Source organism: Nipponia nippon, unplaced genomic scaffold (genome assembly GCF_047370975.1).
Source record: "Nipponia nippon isolate SJK-2023a ecotype South Korea unplaced genomic scaffold, ASM4737097v1 scaffold_4, whole genome shotgun sequence".
In the NCBI taxonomy this organism is placed as follows: domain Eukaryota; kingdom Metazoa; phylum Chordata; class Aves; order Pelecaniformes; family Threskiornithidae; genus Nipponia; species Nipponia nippon.
This window is the reverse complement of record NW_028262358.1, coordinates 25189705-25214373: the sequence shown is the minus strand read 5'-3', so window position 1 is coordinate 25214373 and position 24669 is coordinate 25189705. Positions and strand designations below refer to the sequence as shown.

The 24669-nt window shown below is 44.2% G+C and overlaps 1 protein-coding gene across 16 annotated transcripts; it reads right to left on the bottom strand.

The window, feature by feature from the left end:
- Positions 1-50: 50 nt before the first annotated feature.
- On the bottom strand, positions 51-24307 carry PACC1 (proton activated chloride channel 1). 16 transcript variants are annotated; one of them, XM_087776007.1, is made up of 9 exons: positions 24185-24307; positions 23539-23971; positions 18003-18162; positions 16188-16397; positions 13951-14105; positions 12268-12410; positions 5787-5931; positions 2546-2650; positions 51-778 (listed from the first exon to the last, which is right to left on the bottom strand). In XM_087776007.1, exons 3-9 carry the CDS (start codon positions 18040-18042, stop codon positions 617-619), a joined length of 960 nt encoding a protein of 319 aa, XP_087632133.1. In that variant the 5' UTR covers positions 18043-18162; positions 23539-23971; positions 24185-24307; the 3' UTR covers positions 51-616. The 16 variants fall into 16 exon arrangements, with proteins under 16 accessions (XP_087632133.1, XP_087632138.1, XP_087632142.1 ...); XM_087776012.1 differs by lacking the exons at positions 23539-23971; positions 24185-24307 and adding exons at positions 20656-20747; positions 21985-22187; XM_087776016.1 differs by lacking the exons at positions 23539-23971; positions 24185-24307 and adding exons at positions 20656-20747; positions 21985-22187 and having other exon boundaries at positions 18003-18099.
- Positions 24308-24669: the final 362 nt, after the last annotated feature.

Genomic DNA, 24669 nt, shown 5'->3' with positions numbered 1-24669 from the left:
GTCTCTTACCCGTAGAACAGGCCCTCAATTTCAAAGAATGTACACAATACCTTATTTGAAGTATTTTTTTAATATTAAAGTCACTATACTTTAAATGAAAAAATGACACATAATAGAATTCCAGTGTATTTTTTAACGCATACTTTGGAGAGGGGAAGCCAGACTGTTTTGTGGAGTACTTCACCTCCCACTACAGGCAGCCAAGGACAGAGCTGCGTTAGGGTAGCAGATGCAGGCCGTGGCTCATGCAGAAGTTAAGTGCTCTCCTGTTCTGAGAAACATTCAGACACTGCCCATTTTTTTTAGAACTTAACCGCTACGGTGGTGACTTTCTGAACGTTGGTGAATTCCCTCGTTTCTCCCTGGTCCCCCCCCATGAGGTAAGCTTGTTAAATTCAGAAGAGAAAAGCATGAGTTTGTTAGACCTGTCCTAGAGTTGTTTGTTAGCTCCTTTCTGAAGTTCAAAGGCCAGTTCACTGGGCTGTTCCTCCAGCCATCGTTTTTCTGGAAGAAAACATACCTGTTTTGCATCTTTAATTGCTGTATTGCTGATGGAAGTTTATTCCAGTTATTTTCTATCCCTTCTGCTATGAACAGTTAAAAGGCAGCCCGAGTCTCAGTTTATGTGGTTCATTACTTGACGACTCCTCTTCAGATGCCTCTTTCGGATTTTGATCATCCACTTAACACTTAGCTTGGCAAAGTCTGCTGCCTTAAACAGAGCCAAAAAGATACCACAAAGCAGCGCAATCATGTTCCAGGGATTTGCTGTGATAATCTGCAAGAGATTAAAAATATTACTCCCCTCATCTGACTCAGCAGATATTATACCTAGTCACTAACAAACAATTCCATTTTTTCCAACTGTTTTGCAGCGCGTTCCTTTGCGCTGCAAAGGTGGCCTGTGGTGCCTTCTCCACGCATCTGCCTCACACCACGGTTTTCCAATGCCTTCCATCAGGAAGCGAACATACTGTACTAGCTGCTAAACTCCTTTTAGATTAGTTCAGGATACTGAATTGTTTAAAACTTTAGAGATGCAGTTAAGTTGCTAATTTTAAGATCACAGATTAAATTTACTACATTATTTAAAGATTTACCAAAATAAGCTGTCGCATTAAAGAAGATCTTCCAGAAGACAAAGCTAAAAGAAGCAACTACTGGAAAGCTTTGACAAGACAGCACTGTCATGCTAAACCAGCTTTCTGTTTCTGCAGACCTCCAGCAAGTACTTCATACTTCTTTTTTAACTACGTTTGGTTCAAGAGTAGTTAAGTTTATTTATAGTTTGCAATTTTCCTCGCACCTCTAGGCACAAGGATGACTTCTAGGATCAGACGAAGCGAGCAGAGCTAGGCTTAGGCAGCGATAAAGTAGCACGCAGCTATGGGACGGACGCAACTCTGACGGTCAGCGTGAGCGCAGCATCACTAGGTCACCACCAGAGCCAGAAGGTCTTAAACCGGACTTGTTAATCCTCCTAAAAGCAGCAGCGCTGGCTGCCAGCGCTTGTGAACTATGGCCTCTTCAGCAAGAGGAAACGAGCACCCCCACTCCACTGGATCAAGGGCAGCTTTCGGCTCGAAGCCGGCAGGGGCGTGAACCCCACCTGGCAGAGAGGAGCGAGCGGTGCCGGGACCAGGGCTGGGCTCTCGAGGCTGAGGGGGTGCCCAGCCCCAGCACAGACACGACAGCCGGAGCGCAAAGGACCAGCTGCCCGATCCCACCCCGCACGGTCTGCGTTCACACTCTGGTTTTGGGGAAGAAAACAACAGCTCTGCGGCTTTGGCTGGTGATGGACTTTGGTTGCCAGGTAGGGCCACTTTAAATGCAAAATTTTAAACAGATTGTCTTTGCACACTCTGCCATTCTGCATTTTTCTGGGGAGGGCAAACGTATCTGGCCTTCCCCCCTAGAACACTAGGAAAACAAGATCTAGCTCCCACGCATAAAGCGCACGTACCGACAGCGCACACCTGCACACCTTTTAAGCACTCCAGTGACTGAGAGTGGTCTTGTCTGGCACCTCATATGCCTCCGGCTGCAGCGTACTGAGCCAAATTTTAAAGGGCTTTTTGTGCACTTGAACGCAGTACCAAATTCTATTCTAGTAACGGATAAAAAATATACTTGGCTATTTTTATTACTCTGATTTAAGCTGAGGTTTCTCGCTTGTCGATTAATTAAAAAAGTAATTAAATGGGTTTATCCAAGCACACTTATTTAAGCAAAAAGTTCAGGCTTGACCTGAAGCTACACTTTGCTAGAGCACAGGGGACACATGCTTCTTCTTAGCTACACGTACCTCTAGCTGCAAACAGAATGCTGAGTGTCACCAAGCCAAGGGAAAGGCATCAGATGGTCCTGCCCCCCGCAGAACGTGCACTACTGGATATAAGGAAGAGCCTAGACTGCAATTTCAGAAGTAACCTCACTCTTCCTCTGAATTCCTGCTTGGAGTGAGGTAGCAGAGGCATGCACACGCACGCAAACCATGGGCACGTAGGGTCAGGCAACGATTCAAAAAGGGACTAGCGTTACTCACATCTTGAACGGTCTGTATGAAAGGATCTTTCCATTCGAATACCACAAAAAACAGCTGGTCACTTCTTGGTTTAGTTCTCTGGTCAATATAGTTCACCACACTAGTCTGGAGAAAAGGGGGAAAAAAAAAACCAAAACAAACACAAACCACAACGTGCAGGTTACTTTGTTCAGTAATGAGTCTTCTGTGCAACAGAAAAGACTTGTAAGAAGGTGAAAACAGCAGACTGTTCAGGGACTTCCAATTCAGCCTTCCTCTCCCTGGAACAATAGGCTCCCAAAATATGGAAAGGGCAGTTTTCTCCATCTGTCTCACGTTCGTATTTTCCTATTTCTCACTCAGTAAAACACTGCAATACCATTTTTACACTGGTAGCCAGGGCCTTTATTTTATTACATAGCTCTTCCCTTTCAAGGGGAGAAATTTCATTTACAAAATTCATTTACTTGGATTAATACAGCATTTGGAAAGTTCTCATGGATGAATACTAAATTACTTTTATTTACCAGAGAACTACACCGTGGTGGCAGGAAGACTTTTTTTTTTTTTGAAAAATCAGTTGTAGAATAAACTAGAAGGTGCCAGCAAGCGCAGAATGAAAATGAAAAGGAAAAAAGCCTAGATGTTAACAATTAAAACCATACTTCCCAGTACTGCCCATTAACTAGGCTACCATTTGCAACTAGCACTGACCGGCAGAGAGCTTTAGCACAATTCCACCAGGGTACAGCTTAGGATACCAGATCGGTGTTACAGCCACGTGAAACCATAGTCTATAGAACCACAATTAAGACCTCGGGCCTCAGAAAAAAAACATTTATCTTGCCTTGTAACACACCCCCAGCCCAGCGGGGAACGACACGGGGTTTGTACAGAGGCAGTAACACCACAGGTTGCACCAACCCCCCCGCCGCTAGGAGACAGGATAAACGGCTCGAGAGCCAGGCAGTTACCAACAGGCCAGCACACGGGAGTTACAGCTGAACAAGCGATGGAAGGACTTCTCCCTTCTCCAGCCCTCAAAGGGGTGTTTACATCCGGGTGTGTGCACGAGGGAGTAGTGCTGCTCTTCCTACACGAGTTGAATACTGTACTGGAAGTAATGAATCCAGCAGTACTGTAACTTCATTACAGGATTGTGGCAGGAACTACAGCTATGAAAGCAGTGATTCAGCAGACACTGCACGAGGGATGACCAACTACAGAAACCTCCCCTCTACCATGGCTCAGTTTCTTTACAAATACTTCAAGATTTCTATCAGTCTTCACACACCCTGCCCTGACCAGATTTTAGGCTGTGAACACGTAGCAGCTGGAGCTAGAACACTGTATGTGTCTATTCAGAGCATATGGGAGCTTCACCACCTCCTGTTTTGTGGTCAAACACCTTTGCTGCAGCCCTACCCTATACTTCTACAGCTCATTTAGTTATTGCAGCCTGTCATCACCCCAGCTACACTCATTCAAGAAAACCGCACACCAGGAAACAAACAGCATACAAAGCTAAACGAAGGCAATGGGAAAGGAAGGAACGACAAAATAATGACTACTGGGCTAGTTAGCAGACTGACTGACTGTGCTATTTGCCTAATATTTGTGTCCATCCTTCTGGTATGCTGTCTCCCCGTTTTAGATTTGAATTCCTTATGCAATTTGGGCAGGCGTTGTACTGTCAAAGCAAGCAAGTGCAACTTACGACTGAGTCATTTCAACTTCTGCTGTATTATTAATAGGGATCTGAAACCCAAAATTCACATTTGTACCAATTTCTATACACCCCACAAAACCAAAACAACCCAACACAGCGTTCACCTACCCAGATGATCAGAGTCCACAATTGCTGAACGAAATGGATGCTTATGGTCACAAAAAGCTCAGCTTTTTCTGAGTTTGAGTCAGCCTTTTATTTTCACTTTGCGACACATGAGATTTGGGCACACAAAGAAGGACTTTCAAAAATCCTACGCTAGGTAAGTACCAAATGGCAAGTGATAGAGAGCTGTAGGTGTTGAAGGACAGACAGACAGACAACTGCTGTTAGCACTCACATGGCAGCAGCTGCCTGATGCATCCTTTTCTCTCCTCCAACCTAAAGTGTTAGTTTGGGACTTGCATGACTTTGGGCTTTGCCTCCTGTCCTCCTCCAGTGGAGCAGGAGGGTACCCCCTCAGTCACAGCTCTGCTCTTCCCTTAAGGCTGTGCCACATAAGGCCCTCACTGTGGGCCTTAAAAGACAGGAGAACTGAAGATTCTGCTTCATTATAATCTCCACAAAGTACTCTTTCCAAGTGTACCACAGACTAAGAGACAGTGCTGTCTCCGAAACACATATTCTCTGAAAAGGACTGCTCTTAAAATTCTCATTTCTCATCACCAACGAGGCTCTTTCTCCCCAACCAACACTGGGAGCAAGATAACAAACTCAAAACACAACTAGTCTCCTGTCCATTACTATGAAACAGAACAGGAATGAAAGTCCAACTCATTTCACCTCTAGCTAAGTTTGCATCTTCCACCTGAATGTTTTCTAGTTTTAAATGATGCAAGAAGTTAAGTTATTCCCTGTTTCTAAGGATACTCAACAGATAAAAATCCCAAACCCAAACAAAAAGCAGACATGATAAAGCTACAAAGGATACAAGCCTTATGTTTACCTCTTCATCCTAACATCAGCCCTTGTGGTAACATAAACAATACCTCTTTCCAATACTAGCTATTACTTAGACAATTCCTCTGGCAATTGTTCCCCACCTTGAACTAAAGGTAGCTGTGTTAATATTTCTACATCAGCCTCTTCAGAACCTTAACTCAGCCTACAGCTGTCACTTCTAACACATTCAAGGCCTGGATCTTCTGGCGTCCCCATCAGGAGATGTTTTCCCGAGATGTGTCACTAGACCATACCAACAGCTGCACACATCAAGACATTTACGCTTTTACAGAACCTCTCCATGTGAAGAAAGAATCCACGTAACCGTACAGCCAAAACTGCTCAGTGGCAAGTGACGTAACGGACGCACTGAAACAAAAAACAAGTTCCTGACGCTTCACTTTCTTAACCAACCAACCCACCCACCCACCCTTCTTCCAACTCATATTGCTATTTTCCCCAAGAACTGGTTCTGTTGGCCAGTTATTATTAAAACCATGGCAGTAACTAGTTCTTCATAAACTAAGAGATCCCAAAAAACCCTTCCTGAGGTATTTTGTTTGGTTGGTTGGTTGGTTGGGTTTTTTTTACCTCTTGTTTGAATTCAACAGTCTCACTCCCATCTTCTTCTTTTGTTTTCACCAAGGACATCTTGACCCAAGTTCGAAAGCCTCCGGAAAACTTCCAGCTGGAGTATGAACTTTCACAGTCCTTCATGAATTCTGCTTTTTCTGGACTAAAGGAAACAGACCGTTACTTTACTGACCAGACTCAGAGCAGTATCCGAGCACTGTAGGCAGGAGAATGTCAGACCTGCAGGCCCTTCAAAAACATGTTCACAATTCCTTTTATGTTTCAACTGTTAAAATTCAGCATACCTAAAACATTGTGAGTAGTGATGTTTTCATTAATGGTAGCACTTGCACTCATGTGTTCTTAACCGCAGAAGACTGACTTACCCGGTGCCCCACCACCCTAGAGTTCTGCCTGCCCCTAGGGATTATTCTGCCTTACAGGGGAGCTCCGTTCTGCTCGTCGTCTCTGGGACAGAAAGGAGCAGAGCCAGGACCCCAGGGAACAACTCGCCGCAATGCCAGGAAGCAAGAGACGGAAGGAACAGCCTAGAGGCAGGGCAGGCTGCTTCACCCCATTTCTAGGATGCAAATAATTGGTTACAATGCAGACATACTTAAAATGCTTTGAACTTTACATTTCATGTATTCCTGTTATTTTGGGAACACCGCACCTTTGGTGTAAGGCTCCCATCTGCAATAACAGGTTTGTTTTCCCAATATGCAATCACAGATATTTGTAGCCCCAGAACAGCAGGGCTGCTTTTGTGTCTGTCTTTTTTAATACTGTGACTGTAAGCCATTTTAAGGCTTCCAATACCCCTCATGCTGCAAGTGGTAAAGAGGCAGCTCTAAGGCGTATCTGGTCTCCATCCTGTCTCTACCAACTGCACAGGACACAGTGTATTAACCACGCTATTTACTTGGAGCTCCTCAGTACTGTGATTTTAGCCACTTTCATGTCATCTCTATGAAAGAAGCCTGGCCCTGCAGCTGCTTTTTCAACAACATTTTATTTGAGATGAAGGGGTAAACCACTGTGATGAGGCATGAATCAATAAAGCACAGACTACTGATTTTTACTAAAGATGGATTTCAGGTTGCAGAGATATGTCAGGGTATGCTGGTCCTTGAGACAAGGGAAAGGGTTTTGACTTAGATTAAATCCATCTTCCTAGATGAAGGGAAATAATATACTTTGCTCATACGGCGGAGGGTGTGCATGGCTAGGTCTACTGGGAGAGTAAGGTATTTTGGTCTTTCAAAGAAAGATGCAAAGAAGCAGGGAAGCAAAGCAGAGCTGAAGAAGCAAGCTCTTGTCCCAAAGCACAGACCAATCAGGAAGATTTCTCCTGTACCAGCACTGGGTGGATTGGCACTTTTCCTCTCTTTTTCCTTAGTTTTCAGAACTGGGGCTCCTTCCTGCAAACCAAGATGTCGTGTCTACAAGGCAGCAAGAGCATAGACTGATAAAACGAATATCACACTGATGGCTACTCTGTACTACACTGCCTGCTCAGGCTTAACAGATGAATATGCACACATTCGTAGGAAGGCAAAACCTAACGAAGCCGTTGCTCTCAAGTCAGAGCTTCAGGTGATGGGCTCAAACACAGAACTCCGTTGTGCATACAAACAGAAAGGAGAAGCGTTTCTGGAAAGAAAAACTAATATACTTTGCTACCCATCAAGACAGATGATATTCCAAGAGTGTTTTAGCAGGTTAGGAATATCTTTATGGTTTGTGACATTAGCTGCTTGTTTAGGGATCCCAACAGGATGGCACTGCCCCTCTCTAACCCTCACAAGGAAGACACGAGCAAAGCATCAGAACAAAGCCCACTGCCTGACTGCTCCTCACCATACAAATCGATGACATAGGGGGACCTAATCCGACAACGATTTCTTCCCCCTTCGGTAAGCGGGTACAGCAGCAGCTGATAGGATGGTACAGGAGAGCACGGTGCTTTGCCACTCAGGGGAACATACATAATTAGCACTTTGCCAGCCAGTCATACGCCTAATGCATGACTAAATACAGCATCCTAGAAAAGCTTTCCAAACCAACATGGAAAATTGAGGCAGGAAGTTATGACACAAAGCTGAACGTTACAGCCACAACTTACATGGTAAGCAGGCAGCAGTAGTATACTTTGCCTTCGACAGTAATTGTAGGCTTGAAAAAGAAAGATTAATAATATCTTAGGAGAAGCTTTGCAGAAGTGATCTGAGAAGGCATCTCCCTGCATGTGCCCATAATCCAGACCACTGTCACAGAGTCAGGGGAAAAAAAGGGGGGTGGGGGTGGGGAGCAGAGCAGAGAGGCACAGGCTTTGCAGAAATGATAGCAGAGGGCAAATAACGCAGCTTAAAAACCACACACAACTAAGTGAACGCAAGACAGGCAAGGAATTTTAATCTGAAGACCAATTCTCCAGGCAGACACTTTCTTTTAATTCCATCATCACCCCAAAGACAGACAACCTGCAAAGGCTGCACATTTTTTTTTTTTTTCTGTTCAGTAAGTTCTTCTACCTATTACACTGTCCGTTAGACGTATGGTAAGATTCCTGGAATACTCTGCGCCAAGCTCTCCCCAGATAGTAATGATACCTCAAGACCATGCAAAAATTCCTACATCACAGCAGAGAAAGAGAAGTGCAAGAGGCCACTGTTTCACTCGGGTGAACTACAAAGCCCTGGCCTCCCCACCGCCAGTGCTCCCTGGTAACCACTGACAGTTCAAAGGACTAACAGGGAGCCCATTGCCCTAGCACAGACCACGAGAGACTCTGTTTGTCCCAGCTGTGGGAGTTGCTACCCTAATTCTGGACTGGGCTCTAGCTCTGCAGTGGATCCTTCTAACATCGATTGCAATGGACCAACCCACAAGAGCCAGAGACAGCTTAGGATGTCCCACCAGCAGATTCCAATGCAACAGCAAGAGCCAAAACCACAGATGGGTCAAACCCAATTTGTGTTTATTGCTTTTGCTTTCCCCTAGACTGGGAAACTCTCAGACAGCCACACGATCTAATAAAGGGTCAGATGGTGTGGTACCAAAAGTCTCGACCCTTCTACGTTGTAATTTATTTCTCTGCACGCAGCAATCCAGATCAGAGACATGAACATGGAGCTCTGTTTAGACCCTTAAATAATCTCTGACCAGTTCAGACTGGTATTCATCATCTCACATGACCATAAGTTATTTTACATGCTATGCTAACAATAGTTTGTCAGTAATATGTCCAGAGGATTTTCTTCTTAAACCCATGTATTATACTAATGACAGCTCAGGAAAGGAACTTGTATTTTTAGCTATACTTTTTTGGTAATTTGCAAGGGTTTCATTATTTCCTTCCCTCCAATTAATATGGTACAGACAGCAGCTGCCACTGTCTTAAAAAAAAAAAAAGAAAGAAGAAGAAAAAAAGGCAGTGGCAGTATCCCTCCAACTCACAGGCCAACAACAGCACACAGTTGAGCAGTGTTCTGTGAAGGCCAGAACAAAACTAGCAAGCAGTGCCAGTTCCATGCAGTCTGTCGATCCAATTTTAACAGAAGAGCTGCAGAGAATAAAACCCTTGACAGAAACAACTGGACCTTATTTGAGTCCTCACCACTTGCTATGCCTCAAAAAATCCTTAAAGACACAAGTCTCTAGATGCCATTTTTATTATTGCTTATGGCTGATGCTTGCAGCAGCCTTCACTGATACAATTATTGCCGTTGAAAGCAAAAGTGAGCTGCGCATAATACTGTCTACACAGAAACCATGGTGTAGATACAGCAGGACTCTTCTCACCAATATCAAGGGGTTCTAGATTGTGATTTAAGATGATGGAATACCCTACACATGTATTTTACAGCAGTCTGCCTGCCCAGCCCAACCTAAGCTGTCTGCAGCCATGGCAAAAAAACTGTAAAGGTAATATGATATCTCATGAGTTTTAGCATATATCTCAGCATCTTTGATAACACTTTACATGAATTGCTGGACACAGTGCTAATAATATGCTCACATAACCAGTGAGACACTTTGTCAGGAAAAGTAGTTAAGAGCGGCCAGTAATTGAAGTTTTTAGAGGCCGTATGGAAGGACACACAACAGTTTCTACAGATACCTTAGCCCAGACTTTCTTTCCATCAACTAAATTTAGCATTTGTTGATGAACCAGAAATAATTTCTATTTTCTCTTCTGCTGGAAGTTGGACAGAACAACTACATTCCACATGTGCATGCGGTTTCACATGCACTTCATAATCAGGAGAAAAAAAAAAAACAAAAAACTTTCACCTGCTCTGAGCCTGTCTAGTTCATGCCCCGGACGCCAGGACAGCGATACACACCACCGAGCAAGACGAGCCATACAATTTGTACCTAGCTTTGGAGGATGCTATAAGAGAGACACTACTGGCCTCTTGCGCACAACTGGTTCTCTTACTGTATTTCACCTAGACATGCAGATCATTTACTACTAAGTTTAAAGGCCTACATACCTTTGCCAATTTTACCGTTATCTGGGTTAGTTCAAAACCAGTTTTAACTCTCATTCCTACTACCTGCTGCAAACAGGCACAAAGAATGCATCCCCAAACAGACACCACCATTTCCCACCTTTTCACTTTGCTCCAAACATAAGCCAGGCTCAGCCTTCACTCTCCCAGCTTCAGTTCTGGTGCCTTCCAACACCGAGACAAGGCAGCTTCTCTAGGAACAAAGCGACACTTCCCCATCTCATCAGGGATCGATTCTGCCATCTAACCGGTTTGACCTGGCAAACCCGAAGGCAGGAGATTGTGATCCAGGTTTCTCCCAGGCAGCCTTCAGATGATTCTTACTGATTCATCTACACTGGCACAAACACAGCCTTGAAGCTAGGACCTTTGCAATACTGCTTATTGCCGTTTTGCACATCTAACCTGCCTTTGCACACCATGTGGCACAAGCATTTGGGCAGCAGCAGGCAGACTTGCAGCTTGCTTGCAGAAATGCTGCCAACTTCAGTAGGGCGTACGTGTTTTAACTTGGGAAGAAAGAGCTCTTTAAAACGGCTTATCTGCAAATTGATACAATGAGCACAGAAACGTGTCTTCCAAGACTTGAGTATGCATAGACCAAGTTCTGTCTTGGTAAGTTGGCTCATTCTGCAAAGAGCCAGGAACCAGATGCAACACAACTGTGCCTTCTGCTCCATGTTTCACAAGGCATGGTCTCAGACAGTGCTTCTGTCTTGCAGTACAGAAACAGCTGTGCACCTTGTTGGAATCGGTCCCACTGTACGTACCGCTAACTGCGCCACAAGCCACAAAAACTGAGAAAAAAACAACACAGAAGGAACAAGTAGCACCTTCTACATCACTACTCTTAACTGGTATTTTCTCACCCTAAAATATCAATGTCTAAAATACCCAGAATATTAGCATTTTATGAGGTGTTTTACTAAAGTTACAGAAAGTACTTAATGACTTAAGAGCTCTCTCTCACTGAAGTAGAAATGCTTTGTAAAAAGCAAATTCAGATAATTGGTCTTTGCCACCCAGAGATACTGTGACTGAACACTTCCAGTCTTTGCTGCATCTGAAAAGCACCAGTATGATCATGTCCACGCCTCCAAGAATGCTTTGTTATGATAAAATCTGTTATTTCTCTTCCCCTCCCTCCCCTAATTTTGTTCTGCATATGGCCCTTATCCCCTGTCCCTTTTTCACCGAGCATCTGACTATTACCAAATTAAGGCTATTAGGTCTCATTGCGACTAATCTCTCTTGTCTAGCTTTTAATCTGGATCACAGAAAGAACAGAACTTGAATTTAAATTAAAGAAAAAATTAACAGTTAAGGATAGAATTTATTCTCGCAAAGTGGGGCTTTCAAGAAAGTTCAAGACAGGATTAATTCCACTCCTGTTAAAATTAGAAGGTTGATCAGTCACTCCAATGGCACCAATGTCAACCCAATATGAAGCAATTTTGAAGCCACCACCTATGAAATTACATCATTCTGTAGAATCTTGCATAAAGCTTGTAATACAAACAAATATAGTTAATCTTTCAATGAAATCACAACAAATCAATCTAGGGATCTGATCTTTACAGTAATTGGTTTAAAAAAAAAAAAAAAAAAGGTACAGAAATATTAGTGTTCTCAATGCACTTCCCGAGCCCACTGCCCAGGACAGCACACTTCCTGATCACCCACAGCAGCAGACAGCGGTAAGCCAGCACAAACTTCAAACTTTTAGAAAGCACAGCAACAAAATAGCTGAAACATAGCTGAAGGGCAGTTTTTGTCACTGAAAAAGTCCCCAATTCATTTTCTAAAAAGCAAGACTAGTAACCTAAGACATGAAAGAGCATCAACGTAACCCCAGCATTAAAAAAAATAAATAAAAATAATGAGAATATAAAAGCCTGTCTAATTTTCACTAAAAAAGCCCTGCTTTCACTAGTATTGTTGTAGCAAGTTCAATGCAGTTATGGGCTCATCCCTTTACATACCTGTTGATGAACTCTTGGAAAGAAGAAAACAGAAGGTAGTCAATGGCACTAAAATCTTGGTCTGTTCCATTTAAATGAAACTGCAAAAACACCAGTTCCTTTTTCTTCACATCACGAGGGCCTTGAACAACCAAAGCATACTTCTGTAAGCAAACAGAGAGATGGTGAGAGTAGCAAAGGAATCCTCATTTCCTGTTGAGGAGTTCGCCATCTGTCACTAATACTCTATAGAAATCTAAATCGCACTGAGATTTTCTTGGCCGCTACTAAGTATACGTCTATTAAAATATCTAACAAGAATGCCAATTGAATCCCTCATTTTAGTTTAAAAATGAAGTCTTTACATCAAGATTTAGTGTTTTTCTAAGAAATCTGCTTTAGTTCTATCATAGTCCTTTGGGTTCATGTGGAATTACCAGTCAAGGCCCTGCAACCTGCACTCTGCAGAGGGACAATCAAAACTGTTTCGAGCATTAAAGCCTAGGAACTTTCAGCTCTTGACATCAAACAAGTTAATGCGGAGTCTGATGTGGAGAACATCAGGCTTCTCCTTGAGAAAGAGGAACAGTTTCAGAGCCCCCAGCACCTCAAGTAAGCTGCTAAAAAGAAAAAAAAAAAAACACAACAAAAAAACCCAAACAAAACACAACAAAAAATGCTGGCAGGCAGAATACAACTTAAAGTAGTGCAGGCATTATATCAAACAGCAAGCTGCTGCTGCTTGCAAAAGTACTCCGTCAATTTGAACGGGGCTACATGGTTCAGAGATCTCCGCCTCAGTGCCTCTCCATTCCACTGCAGGACTAGAGCCTACTGGATCAGCAAGCTTCTAAATGAATCTACCACGCAGCACAGAATGCAGGTTCTTCGTTTGTTAAAACATGCAGAAAGAGCAAATTAGTGGCAGAAATTAAATTAGACTTGCACCTAGAATATTTCTTTCAAATATACTAAGAACCTGCTTCCCAGAAAGAAATGGTGACCAGACAAAAGGCAAAACATGAAGAAGAAAACAGTTGACCAAACAAGTACCTAGACTGTTTGGCTGTTCACATTTAGTTTCCTTAAAAACGATCTCAGCAATCACTTTGGATACAAATGACCATATTTAATACTTTATTTTTTGAACATTTATTTATACAGAAGCTAGATTCCCTGAATTTTTAAGGGAAATTTAAGACAGACTATCACTCAATGTACCCATCTTATTGGCTCACAGCATTTCAGTGTAATGAAATGCTTGGTGCCCAGTTAAGATTTTTCCAGGTGTGACAAAAATAGTATGTAATTTCCAGCAAACATACAAAAAGAGATAAGCTCTCCTGCTTTAAGGGAATAACTGCTACTGCTTTCAATCAAAGCTAGATTTACTATGTATCAAGGAGTATGCTTGCCAGTCCATTTAGGAGAGGAATGAAGCGAGAGTTTCATTGTGAAAAATTACTTATTTTTGTCCCATTCAAGTTTTCATGCTGCACATACCCACACGACAGCTGATCATCCATAACACACATACACACTGAAAGGGGTCTTTTACATTTCTGAAAACAAAAGGACAGATGGCTTGAAAAAAACGAGAAGCAAGGATTTTTTGCAGCACTAAGTAAATATTTTTACTTTCAAATACCATTATGAGCAGAAAACCCCCACTGAGTAAGCTTTGTTCTATTATATTATTATTACCATAGTTTGATTAGTAAAAGGATCTGTGTAGTTGATTCTCTGAGTGGTGCATTCAATGTCTCCTGGCTGACCTGGATTTATCAGAGGTGGAATGTGATCATAGTAATGATGCTTGCAGCTAAGCAGCCGAGCCTTGCCTGGGTAAAAGGCAATACCTGTTTTGGGAGAAAAAACATTCAAGAGAGCCGATTTCTTTCCCAAGTACACAGATTTTCATTCTGGGATTTAATCCCACAGGATACCAAGCTATCCTCAACATTCACCAAAACAATCAAATTAAACCACGTGCTTCAGCATTTTTCTGGAGCAGGACAACACTGCCAGCTGCATCAGGACAGAACCCCTACAATGCGTTGAAAAAAAATCAGGGTTCATGTTCTGTTACGACGATTCAAGGTTCACAGAAGCTAATAAGTTTCCCTAGTCTTCCCACAAGCCAGCACCTAATACATCAGTCCCTCTTGGCCCCAAATGAAATGAATGTGTAAAGTAAATTAGGAGACTACTGAAGTCAAATAGGACATGTAGCACTTCTGCATGTACATGTTTCCAGATATTATCATTTAACATGGGAAATTTCAATTGGAAATAATATATGTGCTATACATGACAGATCAAAGATCACTGGCTGATCTAATAAAAGTGAAAAGATGCTCTTCAGAACATCTAGCATCTTCTGTTCACTGAATACAATGTCATGATAAAAATCAAAGCCATCAAACAAGAAGTGTTAACCATCCCTTATTACTTACTTACATCACTAGGTAGGCAGGTACTTCACCTGTATGGAAATTCATATATACTGTAAATCTATGATTGCAGACCAATAGCATGCATAAAAAAAAAAAAAAAAACCTCAATCATCTCAGCTGTAGAAGGCTAGCAAAATAAAAGGACCAAAACTTGAAATCCTGTAATGCCACATTTAGTATTGGAAAGAAGCTTGCGTGAAGATAATCTAGACCAACTACCAAAAAAAGTATGATTTGAGCTATTAGATATGATTAACTCACACAACTGAGATGACCTGTCCACCAAAATGCAAGACGTCAAAGCAGTCAGCATATCAGTCTAAAAATGGTTTATCCCTTTCTTCAGTGCTCCATGCTTGCAACTTGCCATCTCATCACTTTAATAGAGCAATGAAGCAAAGGGCTACATTAATTTAGGTTCTCTGATCTGGCAGGGATCCCTGCCAATACTTTGGGATTTATATGTATATTGCTCTGCTTCTTTAAATGACATTTTCTTCCTGTTGCTGTATGAAAAGCTCACATGAAAAAAAAAAAAAAAGGGGGGGGGGGGGGGGGAGAGAAAGTCTGCTCTTACAGTCAGATCCATATGGTCCAAATGCAAAGACCTACTTACAGAGCTGAGCCTAACTGACCATAGAGAAAAACAACTACAGGAATATGGCAACATCCTGAAACACTCGCCTTTCAGCCACAATTACTGGAGTGGCTATTTGTAAAATGTGGTAACACTTCAAACAAAAGTGTAATTTTTAAATTGGAAACTGGCCTATGACTGTTTGAGTTGCATTTGCTACCGCAGCTCTATTTATGAATGGTTACTGGATAATTTAAAAAAACAACAACAATATAACTCACTATTCAAAAATGCTTCTGTGGCATAATCTCTCCTGCAAACTGCAACACAGTTTTCTGATGCCACACTGCATTTTTATGCCAACATTGTTCCCCGCGGTCACATCACATTTTCATTGCCTACTGATGTAACACCAAGTTGTAAACAATGCAAAACAGAAGCAGAAAGTGGCATTGTGGTTATTTTGTGGTCAGTTTGAGAAATTCACCTCCTTTACTGTCAACAGCATCTCACTGTCTAGTGCACCACTGAGGTCCTGATACACATCCTATGTGCTACCCTGTTTGAATGATACAGTTTTGGGAATATTCCCATAAGGAATTATCTTCTTTCCCTATAAGAGGGCTCGTACTAGAGTCTGCAGACACTTCTTAACTACCAAATGTTACGTGATGCTCCGCAGCTACTGCCATTCATGTTATTGGCATGAAAACCCCCAAAATTTGTCCTACAACATTAACATTTCCATGCAAAGTTAACACAACATAGATGAGAAAAGAGGAAGTGAAAGACCTTGGTCAAAGCATCGTATGCACTCTGGGCCCTGGAGAATCAATGCCAAAAATGTAAAACAATCCAAGATAAATGTGAACAACAACTTAACCCATTTTGTTTGTTACCAGTCTTACCAGGTGCATCGTACAAGGACACTTCCTTGTAAGAGACAGACATCACTGGGTGCTTGAGCTTCTCCCTGAAGTCACTGATGGTTTGGTAGACAAGGAACACAGCTACAGCCATGAGCAGCAGATAAATAAACAGGAGAATTACTGAAAAAACATTCTTTAGGCAGGTCTTGCTGAAACGCAAAGAAGGGGCAGTGGTACCCAGTTCACTATCTGGAACCAAACAGAATATGGATTAGGACTTTAAAACACAGATATGTAGGCTGAATTTATGTAGTGTTCATTCAAAGATCAATCACTTGAGAGGAAAGTAAGCCTCAAACTCAGTTTGATTTAAAAAAAACACAACTATTGCTGGTTTTGATGACCAGTCAGACAGATACTTCCTTCTCAAGCATGAGGCATAATCATCCAAAGATTGTGCCTCTTTTTCACATGCTGAATTTGGAACTCTGCTTAAGGACATGGCAGGCAGGAAACAAGGTTTATTTTCAAGAAGGACAACTCAGAAACAAAGCTCAAAGTTCATAGGAAAAAAAGTCTGTTGATGGTCAATCTTTCCTCCTGGAAAAAACAACTCCTCTCCCCCTTCCCAGTCTGAAATGATTCTTATACACTCAGCATATGCATCAGCAGAGAGATTTAATATTCTAATGCTCTTACACAGCTACCTGCATTGCATCTTCAGCATGGTAGAAGTCAATAGATATTTGTTGCCCTCTCGTTTTTGGACTCTAGTTTGTAACTCCTTGTGCATGCTACATAAAGTTTCACAAAAAAGATTCTTCCAATTACAGCTAGAAAAAGACCGATCCAATTATCTCACAGCCTTCAAAGCTTATTCTCTGAAGATCTGCACACTTGCCTCACTTGTACACAGACACTGCCTTTCCTATCCTCCTTGCATTCACCATTTCTTTTGCCAATACTTGTAAGGGAAAAGTTCACATACTCTTGAGTTACATGTCATGTTTTGATCGTGAGCAATATATAGCTGAACACACAAAAGGAGCATTAAAACCCAACATATAGAAGGAGATAAGTCAGCATTATTTTACGCTGACTTTTCTGTGTGGTGTAATCTAATGAGTCAGGCCCTCTCAGGCCATGCCACACTCTGCCCTTCAACTATAATAGCATGGTTCGGTGTTTGGTCCTTACCACAGCAAACACTAGTCTTTTAGTAAATCCTATTGAACACATAGCCTCTTACAAAAGTCCATGGTCACACACATGTTTCCAAGTTCATTGCCAGGAGATGGCAGCCAAGGAAATTAGGACATTAATATGCATAAAATTGCACTATTGAAACAAGTACGTCTTGAACAGCTGCAAAGCATTTAGGTTGGCTTACATTAATGCCTACATCTGAGCTGCAATAAGCCCATTTAACACTGCCCCGCACCCTCCAAAAGCAGGTCCAAACAGTCTAACTAAAATCTGTTTAAAAGCACATCTGTTCAGTATTGCACCTTGCTCACGTAAATCTGGCACAGACTTTTGCTTGCAATCCACTGCCGTCTCAGACACTGCAACTCAGGTAAGATACAACTTAAAGGAAGATGACATACTAAGGTACCAGATGTGCTGAATCTTCTTTGATTGAGCACAGTTCACGAGAAAGAAATGGTCTCATCTCGATCCTTGGAAAAACTCCTTGGCTTTCCATCAGCACTTATTCCCCAAAATAAGTAATTTAATGTTTTGTTTGCTTTCCAAAATGCAATAAAAAAAAAAAAAACAACACAACCAAACCCCCACACAGAAGCAGCTCATCAGGTGCTTAAAATTGGTAATTTCTGGGTCAATAGTTCTCACCTGGTAAAATAACAGAGCTGGCATCTTCATGAACTTCCATCTCTCCTTCTGTCTCATCTGTTGGGTTTTCAGATACTCGCTCCACATCTTCACTCAGCTGTGTGGTTAAAACAGTGGTTCAATTTCCAAACATGCTCTCAACTTGCAATTGCTGGAATTTCTATGGTACAAATAAAAGAAGCTCCAACTAACTGAACACACAAAAACATGCCCTCAGTCCACGAGCACCCAGCATCTGTTCCACTTGTTCACAAGACAAGGGCCACATTTATGTAGACCTACAGCTAAAGATTAAGTGACTTGCATGCTGCAAAAAGAGAAAGACGGCACATTAAATTTAACCTACTTCTACCCTGCTGCTTCAACAATAACATCACCTTTTCTTTCAAGATCAAAGCAATTGTTTCCCTGGCAGCTTCAGCTCACTTTAAACCCCCAATTAGGGCAATGCCCTCTGAAATAAGCAGGAACTTCAATCTGTCACTCAAGAATGTATCTTTTAGGCATAAACAAACAACAGCACACACCTGCAAACAGAGCATTAGCACTTCTTAATAAAGAGGTGCATAAAGAACGAGTTGCATTTTGACAGTTATTAGGGTAAGTACCTCAAATGTAGTCTCAGCGACATAGGCAGGTGGGTCATTACAAGACAACAGTCCCTATGTTTCTGGTACTTATTTGAGCTCACTGTACATATTATTATATATTAGTGGTTATGCAACTAATTAGTCTTCTAGTGTTTCTAAAACAGCAACAGAGACCAGATGTTTTCTTGTTTTGCTATTCAGAGCTCTGGGCCCAAACTGCCAAGACACTTCTGTCAAAGTCGGCAGATTGTCACATCAGATAGGCAGCACAAGAGATCATGAAGCATTAGGCTTTATATATAAAAAGTGCCTCCTGTATGTTTTCCCAATTTCTTCATGGCCGGGAACAACATTACAGTAAGGCAAACGAAGGCATAAGCTTACAGCGTATCATGTGTTGCACAGTAACTGTCCAAGCTAAACACTCAGCATCACCTACCTAACTAGGGAAGGCAGATTAGTGTTGTTCTTATTTCAAGGAAAATGGGTGCACTGTTAACGCAGCAGCCATACTGAATGCTATTAAACCTTACACCATCAACTTACTCAACAGTAACACGCATATATCCATAAGGAAGTGCTTTTCTTTCACCCAACTTTAATTCAGTATTGAAATGATCATCATTATACCATTAACAGATCATCATTTGCACTTATTAAGAAAGAGTCCACTCATTTTACATCTTCAAAGTCTGACGTAAAGTCTCCATCAGCTCCTGACGTATTTCTGTATTCATTTCCACCATGCAAAGCAAGTTGAAAGCAGTTACCCAGTTGTTTTTACATGCTTTGCAAATAAATAAAGCATAATTTCCCATGGTGTGAGGCACGGGGTGAACAGGTAGGTAAAAGGCTAAACTCAGCTCATTTGCAGGAGACTTACCAAGGTCCAAACGAAGATACTTTTTTCAATTATCTTCGTAAAATAAGGGAAAATTAAGATTCTGCTCCTTTTTGTAGAACCACACCAGTTCTATGTGTTTACCTGACCCAAAATAACCTACTCTGGCACAGGAAGAGTATTCCCTGAACCTTTTGGACTGGTTAAGCTAAATCAGCTAAAAAGCCAGTTCAAATTATTCTCATGCGTATTCCTTATACCAGAGCTGATCCAAAAAGTTTAACGTAAGTTACAAAGTCACTGCAGTTTCTCAGCTGGCTCCCACACCTCTCTGGTTCAGCCAAAGTTCCCCAGGTACAGACACCTCATCGACTGAGCTTACGTAAAGCGTAAGTGAATTCTATTCCTGATAGCAAGATTACCCCAACACAGGTTTAAACGAGAACACAATATGCAACATTTCTTATCTTCTCAAGAGGACCTACAGTGACTCTTCAACATGTAGGAGAAGAGAAGAAAAACTCAGAAGATGTAACCTTTCAGCATTCCTTAGAACAAAACCAAAAACCAAACAATATGCAACTGTTTTCTTATCTCTGCTCAGAAGACAGACATAGTTTCATAAGCTTTCACACATAAAACCGGTGAAGGACAGCTAATCAAAAGCAGGAGTGCTAACATTGCCTCAGGTGCAGTGAGTAAGTTGAGCTGATGTGTAAGACCCCCTAAAACCAACTAATTTCACTGCAAATCCTGAACACCTGACTTGACAAGAGATGAAGTTGCATAAACCCTCTGAGGCCACCAAGAGCCTAGCACTGTTCATGGCTCAGCCACCGTGTTCCAAGCGTACAGCACACAGCACAGTGTCTCTACAAAGCACAACAGCACAGCCCTACAAACCCAACAACTCACAGACGGATTAAGCGACAGTCTTCTAACAACTGGGAAGCCAGCACAGCATTACTGCATGACAGCTGATTCTAGTTTCTCCACACTTGACAGAATCCCCAAATCAAGGCAACCTGGCAACAGTGAACCTGGCATACAGCAACGGTGTTCACCCTCACAGGCCAGCTCTTCCTACATCTTATTTTTGATAAAGAGGTAAAGCATGGTGCTAATACAGAAGGAACATAAACATGCAGAGCAGTTAAGCTTGCAATAGGATGCAGAGATAGGATAGGATGTCAAGAGCGAGCAGGAAGGGCACGAAACAGACCTTTGGTCAGCATTCCTCCGGGCTCTGCGTGTGCAGCTGAGTCAGAAACAACTGCAGGAGCCTGGTCGTGACCTGGCAGTTCCTTTTCAGTCCTGCACACAGAAAGGCACCGGACAAACAGAAGCTCAGAAAAGGCAATTCCAGACATTTCAGCATCCCTGATAGGGGCAGGAGCATCACTGACTGCCCCAGGTGCTGGAGAAGGGACGGAAACACGGCCGCTGCACTTACACACCATCTAGACTTGTGCCACAGAGTTTGGGACAATCCCAAACATACGGAGCAGCATCAGAGGTGGCTGACACATGAGGCAGAAATGTAACGTGCGTAGTCCAGTCCATACTTCAGGCATCAATGCGACTTCATTAACTCTCTCAAGTACCTCCCCTAAATACAAGCTCTTACACGAGTTAATTTCATCCTGATAATCACGGGATAAAACCTTCCTACTGGATAAAACTCTCTTAAATAAAAGGAGAACTTGTCCATGCAGGCCTTTTGCTGGTCCACTGATTCATCACCTTCCAACACCTTCTAGCACGAAACACAGAAGCCGAGATGAAACAGGCAGTACTAACCTACATTAGAACGTATTAAAACAGAGCCCCGAACTACCCACCACATGCAGAGGAAGGCAAACACCTGCAGTCCTTTCGCCTGCAAGATGCAAACAAAAGTGACCTGCTGCAAGCCTCCACCGCTGCCGAGCTTGGCACAAGCAGCTTGTATCTCTAGCAGGAGAGATAGGAGCGAGCAAGGAATTCCGGCCGCTGGAGCCCGTGCGTTGATATGCAAACGAGGCGCTGCCTCGGGCTCCCGGCAGGGCGATAATGCGGCCTTCGGTTTCGGCCGTGACAGCTCCGGTACCAAAGTCGCTTCTCACGCCCGACAGACCGCCTCCTTGTCAGGAAAGCCCCGGCCACAGAGCTCACCGGCCAGCTGTACCTAGCTCACACAACGAAAAGTACTGCTGCCCATTATTTTAACCACTTTTAAAGGTAAAACACGAAACAGCACACCCGAAGCGCCCGTTTCTTTCTGGCGAGTGCAGACGCAGCCGGACACCCCGCTTACCCGGCGGCACGCCGAGGCGAGGGGCAGCACCCGGCAGCCGAGGGCACGCAGCCTCACGGCGAGGCTCGGCCGCCCCTGAGGGGCCAGAAGGGGCGCGTTACGCTGCGGAGGGCTCCGTGCGGCAGCCGACCCCCTTCGCCGGGGCTCTCCGCCCCCGGCAGCGATGCGGGCAGCCCCGCCGAGCCGCAGAGACCGGAGCAGAACTGAGGTGGGGCCCGCCGCCCACTAGCCCCGCCCCGCCCCCCCGTCCCGTACCTCCTGGTAGGATGCGGAGACCTCTGCTCTTAGCATGGCATCGGCGGGGAGCGGCCGCCGCGGGGGCCGGGAGGCAGCCCAGCCGCACCGCACCGCACCGCACCGCACCGCACCGCACCGCACGGCGACACGGCGGCCGAGCCCAGCCGCCCTGCCCGGGCAGGGCCACGCAGGCGCCGGGACCCCCCACCCGCCCGCCGGCCGGCTGCTTCCCGCCCCGGCCTCGCCGCAGCGGCGCGGGGGCTGCTGGGAGGCGTAGTCCGGCGCGAGCCGCCGTAACGGCCGCCGGGCGACCGTTGGTGCCGGGCTGCCCGGAGCTCGCCGCAGCCGCCCCGGCGATAACCGCCCTCCTTTTCCCCGTCCAGGCGGTAGGGGACGGAGCTTTACAACGCACCAGATGCTACGAGGCTTGCAAGGCCATCGCGGAGTCGGGTCTCGTTCCAGCTTCCAGAGCTCGCTTAGCAATTTCTGCGAGCTCCCTTCCTCTAGGCAGCACGGAGCCGTCAAACGCAGCGCGGTTGGTCGTCCCACGCATAAGCGGGTTTCTTATAAGGTTTATAGGAACGTTTCACTCTACTCAAAACACAGAAGCGTGCTGTGTAGTGACAGGGAAATGAGAGTCTTTTCTACACCACACGTGTCACAACACAAACTCTCCTATGCAAGAATGAACTAAATTGGAAAAAACAATTTAAAACAATTTTGCCAGCTCTCCCCAAGATGCACGCTGTATTACTTTTTTATTATTATTATTATTTTTATTTTTTGCCGCTCAAGGCTGCTAGCAGCACACCAAAACAACAGACCCACTTGGTAACCAGGCAAAACTGCCACAGGGCTCCCACGAAGGCCTGCCCGCGCTGCGCTGGCAGAGGAGCGGCAGCAATGGGGTGCTCCGGGAAGATAAAAGCCAAAACCACCCAAGAGCTGACTCATGAGCCATCCGTCCACAAATACCCACACAGCTATTTTTCTTCCCCGGCACGGAAGTAATTGTTAATGTTTCATCATCAAGAAAAAGCACGCACAACATTTCTTGCATGGAGACGCAACGCTGTAGTGGAGTCGCTGCTCAGTAGATCATTTCCCTATGCCTAAGACCCACACCTAGTAAGTTAATAACCAAGGTTTGAAGGCCTTTGACAACAACGATCCTAATATACAGCTTATCCTTTCAGAAAGAAAATATTTTAGTTCTTGTTATTCATTTGTCAGATGTCTGTGGTTCAAAGGCAGGCTCTAACTCACCCCCAAATCAATAACCCTTCAGACAGATGTTGGCTAGTATTCAGCACTTGCAGCCCTCCCCTGGGGAGACACTAATAAATAATTATTGCAGAATAAAAGGTAAATCTATAACGTGACTTGAACCAAACCGACAAATTAGACTTTTGCGTATTTCCCAGCAGCATGGATCTCTGCGGCAAGCCATGCAGGTATTTGCAGGCAGAGTAACCAGGCAAATGCCAGAGCTCGCTCTCGTGCATAACGGGAGCGTTCAGGAGCTGTTTTGTCCAAAGACTAAAGGTCTCTTTTCTGCTCGACATTTCATACCTGTCTTGTGACGTGTGGAGTCAGCAAATGGACGTGACGGGCAGCCAGGGTGGGAAGCCTGTTCTGAAGCCCAGCTGTTGTTCAGGCAGCGTAGGCAAACTTCACTGCTTCAGGAGAATCCCTGTAACAACCTCGTAAACCTTCACCCTGGCAGGACCAGTACTCAGCTCGCCACCCCGGATAGCAGCCTGCAGCAAGCCGCCAGCTCCCAGATGGCCACAGCAACTCACCTTCCCCGTGCCCCGGCCCTGCAGGCTCGGCCCGGCTCCTCACACGGGGACGTCACCCCCGTACTGTGGTGACACGCCCTCGCGCCCCTGTGCTTCTCATCTTGTGCCGCTGTTGTCAGCCAGAAGAGAACTACGGAGCTGTTGCTTTGGACGAGCTACTTCAGCTCCGCTCACACCAACGTACAGAAGCGGCTTTGGGCAGCCTGTGGAAAAGGGTGTTACCTCAGGCAACAGGGAACAGGTGTCCTCCGAGGTGGATGTATGGATTTTATACAAGAAGAGTTTATAAACAATCCATAAAACAACAATCAAACCCATTTCTATCTCTATTTACCATCCAGATCCTTCTCCGAACTGTTCAGCTCTCACAGCGCGCTGTACAAGGAGCAGAGACAGCAAACAGGGATTTGACTTACAGCACGGAAGACTGGGTGCTGCGGTGTCAAACATCCAGGCTTTAAATCCGTCAAGTCCTCACTTGCCAGCACTACAGCGAGGGATGTGATGTATGTATCTAAACTGTAAAAAGTTTCTAGTTTTCTTAATTCTGTATAGAATTACAAGCACCAGACTGCTTATTCTTCTGCCAGCCCGGAATGTTTGCCTGTGCTATATTCATAGCACAGGGAAATCACGTCATTCGAAAACTTCCTATTTATTCTCTCCTTCCTTAGGCTAAAAATGTCGGTTTATTATTTTGTTTTGAAGTCATAAAGACGAAGCCTGCCCTACGTGTGCTGATTTTGTGAAGAAACATTTAAAAGAGCAAGCAGTGAAACTTCAGAGGGGACGAAGGACGGAACCGGAGGGGTCTGTCCCGGGGCCGGCTGCGCGCCCCGCCCGCAGGGGCGCTCCCCCGGCTGCAGCCCTCGGCCTCCGATGGCTCTGCCCTGGCCTAGCG

Bases quoted from the DNA above. Each gene is read 5' to 3' on its own strand.
- PACC1 (XM_087776005.1), bottom strand. From the start codon at position 22,020: ATGCTAAGAGCAGAGGTCTCCGCATCCTACCAGGAG. The intron at 18,100-21,984 runs GTACGGGACGGG...TTAACCACACAG, and splicing joins TCTCCGCATCCTACCAGGAG to CTGAGTGAAGATGTGGAGCG. The intron at 12,411-13,950 runs GTAATAATAATA...GTTTGCTTACAG, and splicing joins CTTTTACTAATCAAACTATG to AAGTATGCTTTGGTTGTTCA.